The following is a 10,883-nucleotide window of genomic DNA, read 5'->3' as shown; positions in this document are numbered from 1 at the left end:
TTTGCTTTTGGAATTATATGGCAAAGTGAAAACTATGAATAAGAATTTCTGTAGATAAGAACTGTTCACGTCCCACTAACTTTAGAATACAGTATAATATAATATGTAAATTGTCAAGTCTTTTATGGAACATTCTTGTGTTTTTTTGCTAGTCTCTGTCCTTTCTTCCTGCAATTTTCATGGAATAAAATCACGCTGCTATCTAGTTATATATGAATTTACTCATCGTAAACACATTATTTATTCTCTTTCTCCACCTGGGTGTCGTTGGATAAGAAAGCATCTGAAATATGAAACGACAAAGGAACTATCTTTGCCATAATTTATCATCCTGTGTAGTGATATGATCTTTTTCCCTGAAATATGAAACAAAAAAGGAACTATTTTTGCCATCATTTATCTTCCTGTGCAATGCAGGAATGTGCTGCTGCTTTTGTCTTTTTCAAGACTCGTTATGCTGCAGTTATCGCATCAGAAGTTCTTCAGTCATCAAACCCCATGTCGTGGGTCACTGATTTGGCTCCCGAACCGCATGATGTTCATTGGTCAAATCTTTGGATACCATATAGACAACTTTGGTTTCGCCGTATAGCTACTCGTCTTGCTAGCATTGTTTTTATGTTTTTGTTTATAGTTCCTGTCACATTTGTTCAAGGGCTTTCTCAGCTGGATCAGTTGCAACAAGCATTCCCTTTTCTTAAGGGTATACTGAAAAAGTAAGTACCATATAAATTTGTGTTTAATTTCCATTTACTCTGAGTTATTCGAGGTGGCTTCCAATTATAGCTTGTACCATTTGAGAATGCATTTTGAACTTTAGAACAGATAAATCTAACATCGCCATTGGTCAATTCTTTTCAGTTATAGGAGTTAGGAAGAATTATGATATTTTGAAACTTTGAAACTTTGAAACATGAACATACTATTTCTTGTACCAAGAGTTCTATTAACATTCATTATTTTGTATGTCACACCTCATCACGGCTATGAAGCACAAAGGCTTAGGGAAAAATAATTACCGAGTTCTACAGTTTTCTTTCTATATTGACAATCCTCTGTTTTGGTGCCAAAATCCTGAATGATAAAGCTATGACCGTGACAGAGTCTTCCATTAACTCCTAGAAGGACAGTGAACAATATTTTTGTGGCTGCAATTTATGCTCCTGAAAGCAAGCAGCAACTTTCCTAGATCAGGAAAGAAACTTGAAAAATGGGGAAAAGATTATGATTTTCTAAGGGTAACCATATCGTACTTTATGATACAAATTAAAGACATTGGACCAGTATAACAATCTGTGACAATTTGAACATTGTTTTCCTTTTACTTTTCATGCAAGTAAAATGTTATAAAAGCATGTTTATTAAGTAACGTCATTACTGTAACCAACAATAGACATTTAAATATAATAAATTTTTCAAATGAGAGTCCATTAGTATGTTTGGCATATTTAAAAAGTTAAGATTAGATCTATAAATCATCAAAATTGACCGCAAATCTATCAGTGTAGTGTAATGGTCAAGCAATTTCAATTGTGAATTGTATGATCAACTCATACATACGGATATTTGGATCCAGATATTTCACTTATGTATCAGTATTTGATCCACACCTTATTGAATATACATATCCTGCTGGATTAGAATGTGGATATATTCATCTTTGCATCCCTAGTTACTGTAGCGACCTCTCTTTTTGAATGGTTTCTGGTTAATCACAGGCCAAAGGCAGAGCATTTTATCCTGGTTCTTGGAGTTGTCTGTACATTTTTTCTCCCTTTAGCTCTCTATGAATCATTTTAGTCAGTTGAATTTAGCAGTATTTACATCTTCAATCATTTAATCAGTTTGTTTTAATCTGTAGTCTACCACAGGCCTTAACAAAATCTTTTGCTACAATATAACTTGTGAATCCATTTATCACCTTAATGCTTGCCCAACAACCTAAAAGATCTTTCTTCTTTATAAAAACAGGAGAAAAGTTCAGCTACATTCAAATGTTAAACTGTTTTTTAGATCTTTTGAAATTCTTCAACTATTGGTCTCAATCCTCACGTTTGGTAATTCGCTTAGCTCTTCGTGGTGCCATTATTGTATCAGAATCAAGGGACACATTTTTTGTTGCTATAAACTTCCTACTATGCATTGTATAAATATGCTCAAGTTCACCCTTTGCTTGTATTACCTTCACTGCTGTGTTTCACCAGTAACAGTACCACGTACAGATCAAAGGATGTTCATGGTTTCTTCAGAAGCTTATATCTTTGGTTTTCTACAGGAAATTTATGAACCAGATAGTGACTGGCTACCTCCCTAGTGTAATTTTTGTGCTATTTCTTTATACTGTCCCTCCAACTATGATGCTGTTTTCTACTTTGGAAGGATCGTTCTCTCGCGGTGGCAGGAAAAGAAGCACATGTTACAAGGTCTTGTATTTTACTATATGGAATGTGTTCTTTGCCAATGTCTTATCTGGATCTATTATCAGCCAGCTAAATACCATATCGAGTCCGAAGGAAATACCTACACAGCTTGCCAAAGCTGTCCCAAGGCAGGTGATTGCTATAGTATGGTAATGATAAATGATACGTTAGAATTTTTAGCTAGGCTTCTATGCATATATTTTTTAATAATCTTAGTGACAACTGAGTGTTGAGTGCTATCTGTGAATGGAAAAGGCTTGTATCGTTATAGATGAGTAGATGATCTGTTTTCTCCAACTTTTCAATGTATAGTTGTATTCTTTTGACATAGAAAAAGTGTTACGTCCTCTATTTCCCTTTAGCAATGTCTGATGATCTGTTTCTTGATGGATACAGGCTACTTTCTTCATCACTTATGTTTTGACCTCAGGATGGGCAAGTTTATCCTCGGAAGCAATTCGGCTCTTTTCTCTCATATGGAACTTCACAAAGAAATACATATTTGGAAGAAAGAATGATCCTACCTCTGTCCCGTCATTTCCTTATCACACTGAAGTTCCAAGAGTTCTCCTGTTCGGACTACTTGGTTTCACTTGTGCAATACTGGCACCTTTAATATTGCCTTTTTTGCTGGTGTACTTCTTGCTTGGTTACGTTGTGTATCGCAACCAGGTGAGACTTAAAATGATATGAGAAGAATTGCTGAATATAATCATAGCTGTAAGTTATATCTTTGATGCATCTAACAGTAATCATGTGGAATACTAATTCCTTTTTGAGTATGGTATTCTTTTTTACACTTTTAATGTAATATTTTTTTTTGAAAATTTTATTGTGTTCTGGAACAAATATAATTGTTTTAATCAGATATCTTTAACTGTCTTTCTGGTTGTCAGATTAATCAAGTGATCTAGTAACAACAGACATCATGCTATTGCTCTAAATTAGATGTATGCTATTACCTTATATTTCCTATTTCTTAGTATAAACAGTTTTTTCATTACTCCATTCCCATTTAGTGTAGGAAACTACTTTTGTAAAATCCAACTGAGCAGCAAACATCTATATCTACTTAGGATTGACTTCCTGTAGTTAATAGGGGAGATTTTGTGTCCAGTTTGCATTCGTGATCAAGCTTTGAGCAGCTTCTTTTATGATGGTACTTCAAGAGGAGACAGTAATATAAGTTTTGTGCACACTTCTTTAATCATGGTGTTTGCATGATAATGATATTTTGGCGGTCATGAATTTGTGGAAAGTGCTGGTTGGAAGGAATGTACAAGCGGCATAAATCATCTGCAATCAAACTAGGTGTTAATCTGGGTTTTACTACATTCATTCATGTAAATGTAGCAGTAGGTGGCATTGATTATCTGAGGGTCAATACAGGTACTAAGCTTTTCTGTAGCATGGGAATAGATTAACTTGTAACTAGGAGCCCTAGCTCAATGTCAATCTTTGAGAAAAGTTGTGATCTATTTCTCATCACATTTATGGAATTTTAACTACAGAACTTTTTCCTTTTAACGTACTTTTTGGCGTATTCTTTTAACATAGAGCGATACAATATTTCAAGAAATTGAAAGAATGTTACAATGCAAGAGTTGACATGTAAAGATTGACTGACTACCCTGCAGGGATTTTTTTTTGGTCGGTATAAGATTCACTCTTCTATAAGATCCACTATTCTATAAATTTTGTTTCTTGTATTTGCCTGTGTATTTATGTGTAGGTAGAATTCCGTGTGCCTAAGATCATGCACATAATGTTGCCTACATCCTATTGTTCTATGCCATGTAGATCCAATCCAGTTGCTATTTCCTATTCTTTTTTTTGCGTGTGTGTTTTTGAGGTCATGCATGTCATGTTTCCTGTGGGTCAGAATGTTATAGGTCATATGGATGTGTGCGGGTGGGTGGATAGTAAGGGATGTCGGTGTATGGATGTCTTTTAGGCCATAAAATCTCGAAAAAGTTGCCACTTATGTGCATGTGTTTGGGTATAGTTGTGCTGTCAATGAACGTGTATCTGCATGCATTTTCAGAAGTATGCATATCATTTTAATTGGATCTGTAATTTAAATGTCTCATAGATTTTAAGTAAACAGATTACTAGAAAGGAATTACTTGGCTGTGCTTTCTTTAAGAGATGTCTCTGTTATGCTCTAGGAAAAGGATTGTTTTATTCTCTCCAATGTGCAAATCCCATTCTGATATCAGACCAAATTCAATATTCGTGAGCCTCCATAACCATTTAAATTTAAGATTGATGCATTATCGATCCAAAGAGTACACTACTGTTCAGTTTTTGAATTGAAATATATAAAGGAAACAGATGAATGGATTTAATTTCCTTTTTCATGATGTGTATTTGGTTTAAAGTTTATGAACCTAATAGGCCTTAGAGCTACCAGGATTCATTGAACTGATGCCCAGTGTCTATCTCTATAAATTTTTTTTTACTGATCTTTTTTTGGAATTTAATTATCTAACTGATCTGTTCTCTTGGTTTACCACTGATCTGTTCTCTTTTCTTCTGCAGATTCTTAATGTCTATGTCTCAAAATATGAGACCGGGGGAAGAATGTGGCCTATTGCTCACAACACTACAATCTTCTCTTTGCTGTTGGCACAGATAATAGCTCTGGGTGTTTTTGGGGTAAAGAAATCACCGGTTGCATCTGGTTTTGTTATCCCACTTCTGATATTTACCCTCCTCTTCAGTGAGTACTGCAGACAGCGGTTTCGTCCTATTTTTGAGAAATTTTCTGCTCAGGTAGGTTGAAAATCATATTTTCGTCTTGCACATTATAGTAGTATTGGTTACTTGACCATGCACATGATGATACTCTTCCAGTATGTTCACAGAGATCGACCTTTACAGGAATAAATTTTAAAAATATATCTTAATAATTTTCCATCCTGTTATCAGTTCCTGTTCCGTTTGATGTTTCAACCTCTAATCTTACACGTTCCATCTGTTTCTTTAGGCCCACTCTATTAGAATATGCATGCTGATTGCTGTGTTTTCATCCACGAGAATCACACTTTGCTTGGTAGTTCCACACCTTCAATGAATAGTATCGTGATTTCTAGCTTGCTTATTCTGATAAAAGTACCCTGTCAAATTGTAATAAGATGAAGTGTAGTTTTCTTCTTCTACCTTTTCCATACGCATCTGTTATTTTCATATTCTTGTGGGGATAGGATCTCATTGAGATGGACAAAGAAGATGAGACATGTGGGAGGATGGATGAGATTCACCAGCAATTGCAGTCAGCCTACCGTCAATTCTCCCCAGACAGTGACTCCAGTGAATCAGCTGAAGATGATGGTTCAATTGCCAGGGATGTTGATGTTAAAGATTGTTCTAATTAGGATTTGGAAAATGAGCTGTACCATCCTGCTCTCAGTTCTGTCCCTCCCCACGAGTTTATAACAAGTCGTCAAGTCCGTGGAATTACTTGCACGTGTCCATAGTAAAACCTCATCAGTATAAAATGAAAGGTTTTTTTTTTTTTTTTTTAGAATATATTTATTGATTTATGTACATCTATCGTCATTTTTCCTATTCATAAATATGGTCGAGTTCCTTGTACACATATATCAATCAGCATTTACCTAGGCGGTTAGTTTGCGAGTAAGGTGGCTATAGTAGATGATTTTTGGAGACGTGAAATGACTGATTATATACCGGAATATACAATTTTATTGCCTAGAGCAAATATGTATGGTTCAGTAAATTCAATTCAATCTTGTTAGCTACACATAAAATTGAGCCGTGTGTATTATTGTTTTGGTGGTCATTTCGTACGTTGTGAAGTTCGATAATCTATTTTCTTCTCCCATGAAGTTAAAGTCACCCCCATTTAAAGGGGCATGTTAACCTGAATAGATTAAGAAGAGGGTTCTTCCCAAAAAATGGAGAGGTTTAATGAGTAACTATGATATGCATCTCTTAATGGGCTTTTCTTTCCCGTTTTCTTTTTTCTTGTTAAAGCTTTGAAACTTTTCCAACTTTTACCAGTTCAGCTAGGCCTCATGACTAGAGGCTACCAGGACTCAGTCTTGCAAAATTAGCCATATTAATTCCGATGCCTTACTTACAATTGAATCGTACCTTGGCAAAGTGATGGAGAGACTTGTGGCAACTTGAGAAATTATCTAGTTGGTACTTTATTACTTTGCTTAGCACTTCAATGATACTGATATAATACGGTCAGCCCAAAGAGTTGAAAGTGTTCGGGCAAAACTAAGTTCGGATGGAGAAAAGACCCGTTTGGACATTTAACGTTGGGGCTGTCTTAGATCCAACAGTCGTCGAAACAGTTTAACCCGTCCCCAAAAGTAATTTTTTTCCTTTTTTAAAACCCTTTGATCAGAAATTTATCTAAACAGTTTAAACAATTTGGCTAGTGTTTTCTCCGAGCGGCTTGAATTGTTATGAGAACCATTTGGGTTGTCTGTATTTATAGCAGTGATCGTTCTACTATCGACTAATGGTTAAATAAGAGATTGCGTATAGGAACACTCATTAATTAGAGGAGGTAATTATATTATAGTTATCATTGTGCATTAAGAAACTTCACATAATGGAAGTGCCTAATTTATTTTTACTGCAACATGACGAGAGTTGCTCAAGATTTGATTTTACATCTCCTGTGAGAATTAGACACACCGGTCAACTGAGTTATTCAAGACGTTTTCTTTGAACGTGATAGTCTCAAATCCTACATTCTCATCACAAGTTTGAGACAATAGCATTCATTTGTCTAAAACTGTGTTATTACTCTATGCACAAAAGTTGGTTAACTATACAAACATGTGTCTGAACACCATGAACCTTTCACTGATAAATTAATGCTTGTGAGGTGATTTTCACATCATAAGAATATGCTAGGAGTCATCAAATCTTTTAAACTTGGGCCACAATCATCTCACCTATCGTTTACTCCTTCCATCTTAACCATAGTTTCTTACGCCATTTCACGTGTCATTTTCTGATTGGCTCGCCTTCCTTTCGCATGACACATATAACTAATGTAATAATATTAACCTCCTATCTGTTTGTCGTTATGTTGTTAATTAATCATCAAGTAATCCAAAGATATGGAACAAACATAACAGGCTATTATCTTAATCACGACGTAGAGAAGGAGATATTCCATTTAACTATCTTTATCCTTCTATCTCTCTTCCTTTGACAGCTCAATCAGAGCCATATCAACTCTTTCTTCTTGGAAGGAGAATCATTAAGAGGAGGCTTTCTACTGTTTAATTAATTAATTTATTAATCCTTAGTTGATACCAATAATATGCCAACATGCAATAGAATAAATTTAAGTGTGAGTTAGCTGAGACAAAGCTAAACAAAATGTTCAACATAGTGACTATCACTGTCACTGAATTTAAAAACACTAACAAGGGGGTCCTTTGAGATTACAAGAATAGATTAAGGGAGAATTGATGTTGGCTTGTGTTTTGTCTTAGGGCTTGGGCAAACCTCAGTTAGGATGTCTTCGTTTGGTGTGGGATTAATTTAAGGCTATTGAGTTGATGGGATGTGATCTGAACTTGTGAAGGGTTGACGTTTTGCGTGGGACTCTTTCTATTGTAACTCTACTAGGTTTAGGATATTCTCATAACTTTACAGTCTTTGTCATCTTGGCTTCAGAAATAATAATATTGTAGTATTATATATTCATAACATGGGCTGCTCAGATAATAATAATTTGGATATCATATTGTTTTCTTTGTTGTGTTTTTATAAGAAAATACCATTGTATTGTGTTTTTTTCTAAAGTGTTTTCAAAACACCATGTTGAGTCTTTTCGGTTAACACTAGTTTGGCACATTATAATATTAGTATTAAACATATTATTAATATTTTGTATATTAATTATAATAAAATATATTATAAATAAATTATTATAATATTTATTTTACATTTATTATAATATTATATTGTAATTTACTAAATTATATTATAATAGAATTATTACATATTATTTTTAAATAATATATATTTAATTATTTTGGTATATCAATTTGCTATTGTTATATTATATAATCTGGCAATAAATTATTTTAGTATTAATAAATTATTTTACTTTATAATATATTATATTATTTATTAAAAAATGTATTAATATTATATATTATATTGCATTTACTATATAATATACTATTATATCATTATTATATTATGTTTTATCATTAAATATATTAATATTATACAACATTTTATAATTATTAATTTATTATTTATTATTTATTAAAAAAAGTAATAATATTATAGTGATTATAATATTGTATAATATATTATTATATTATTATTTATTATCATTATTTATTATTGGTTTTTACTAATTTATTTATATTTTATTATTATTTATTATTGTTGATGACAGTTATCAAATCAAAGTTATTTACGGATTAGTGTTAGGTTAGGGTCCTCAACCTTTTTCAGATAATTGGTCCGGGTACCTGCTGTTCTTTCCTACACACGAAGAACTCGTAAGAGGTCAGAGTTGGGTTCTCCGGTTATTTCTCCGACGATCAAGTCAGTATATGAACTTGAGTGGGAAAATGTGAGATGATGAAGAAAATTTCAAAGTTGCGTGAAAAAGCCAGAGGATTACCTTGAGCTGCATAACTTCCTTTTATAGTGGATCAGAAGGGCAAATAGGTAACTTGAGCCGAGTCCAGGTAAGCAGTTGACACGATAGACAGCTGACATGTGTCGACCGCTGGCGAAGATGAGTCATCCAGTAGTTTATTGTTGGGAAGACAGCTGGAGCTGACTGGATCTGATGAATGATAAAGACTATATGGGCTAGAGCAATAATGACTTTGTTAGAGCAGTTAATGCGAGGATAGTTGGTTGTCGACGGGGGGTTCAAGGACACACCGCCTCTCTAGCCATCCATCTGAAGGCTGACAGATACCGCCTTTCTAGTCGGCTACACGAGTTGTCGGCTGGAACAATAAGCCGAGTGCGAGTGCTCATAAAATCGATCTGGTGTGTAGGTCGACAAGTATCACATTTCTAGTCGGCTACACAAGTTGTCGGCTTACAGAATCAGCTGTAGGTACAACTCGAGTTATCGGTTTCTGGAATGATCTGATTAAGCATGGGGGTGGATACGTGTCGACTTCCCAACAGAGATTAATACTTGGTTAACTTGCAGCTATAATAATTATTATATCACTTTAACTATGTTATTATATGATACATTATCAGCATTAAATTTTAGTATTTAATATATTATTATATTATTCTTTAAGATATTTTAATTATTAATATATTTTATATTATTTAATAAATATTACTAATATATTAGATTAACTATAATATAGTACAATATAACATAATAAATATGTCAATAATGACTATGTATTACTTATATTTAACATATTATGTTATTATATTAACACATTCACAAATTCAAAACCAAAATACCAAACTCAAAACAACTAAAAAGCGTTTTGAAATAAGTATTGTGTTTTTTGTTTAAGGATAATTTAGCTTAAAAAACACCATGGTTTCCAAACGCGCGGTGTTTTGATAAAAACAACATGAAAATAAGAAAACAACATTGTATCCAAATGAAGCCTAAATTTTATAACCGACAATTTAACTAGCTAATTTCTGACTGACTAGGATCAAACTGTTGAATAGTTCCACAGCTATAAGGGAAAGTAACTTGTTATTCTTTAGTTACACTCTGGATGCCTTTTCAAATGATTTTTGATACATGCATATATATAGTGTCCCTGTTCACTCAAGCAGCCATATCTGCAGAACATGTAGATTTTTTTTTTAAATTATTGGAGGTGAAATGTAGTAAGCAAAATTGTTGGTGTATTTTGTTTAAAGAAAAGGGAGAAAATTTATTCCATTTTCTTTTTAATTTTATTAGTAACATTGAACATTCCCAATTCTCCCTCTATGTGTTCATAAAATGGTTGCCATGTTTCAGGAGATAATTAATTTGTATATATTCAAGCAAGGGAAACAAAAATATTAATAATAAACTAAAGGATAAAATTTCTCCAATTGCTCTTGACTATAATGTATATGAAGCCAAGAAACCTAAAATGATCTTCTTATTTTGTGAAGGTAGGGACAAAAGAAACAGATAAAACAAGGACCCAAGCAAGTTGAGCGAAGATTATGCTGTCCATGGGCACTAAATAATATTGTGAAATTATATGATTATAATTATATTAGAAGTTATTGTTGGATCTGAGATGCAAGCCAAGAGGAGGTCCAATTATGCTGTCCATGGGCACTAAATAATATTGTGAAATTATATGATTATAATTATATTAGAAGTTATTGTTGGATCTGAGATGCAAGCCAAGAGGAGGTCCAGGCACTAAATAATATTGTGAAATTATATGATTATAATTATATTAGAAGTTATTGTTGGATCTGAGATGCAAGCCAAGAGGAGGTCCA

At 33.4% G+C, this 10,883-nt stretch overlaps 1 protein-coding gene across 8 annotated transcripts in view; it reads left to right on the top strand.

The window, feature by feature from the left end:
* The window catches only part of LOC109833187 (CSC1-like protein RXW8), a 23,475-nt gene extending 17,308 nt beyond the window's left edge, over positions 1-6,167 (top strand). For 6 of the 8 annotated variants that reach the window (XM_020400764.1, XM_020400767.1, XM_020400766.1 and 3 more), the window contains 5 exons: positions 418-716; positions 2,276-2,552; positions 2,817-3,092; positions 4,962-5,195; positions 5,627-6,167. In XM_020400764.1, coding sequence (XP_020256353.1) covers positions 418-716; positions 2,276-2,552; positions 2,817-3,092; positions 4,962-5,195; positions 5,627-5,797 — 1,257 coding nt within the window. In that variant the 3' untranslated portion in view covers positions 5,798-6,167. Of the gene's footprint in view, positions 1-417; positions 717-2,275; positions 2,553-2,816; positions 3,093-4,961; positions 5,196-5,409 lie in introns of all 8 variants that reach the window. The other 2 variants (XM_020400769.1, XM_020400768.1) reach the window with 2 other exon arrangements.

This window comes from Asparagus officinalis, chromosome 3 (assembly GCF_001876935.1).
Source record: "Asparagus officinalis chromosome 3, Aspof.V1, whole genome shotgun sequence".
NCBI classification, from domain to species: Eukaryota; Viridiplantae; Streptophyta; class Magnoliopsida; order Asparagales; family Asparagaceae; genus Asparagus; species Asparagus officinalis.
This window is presented reverse-complemented; position numbering and strand designations above follow the sequence as displayed.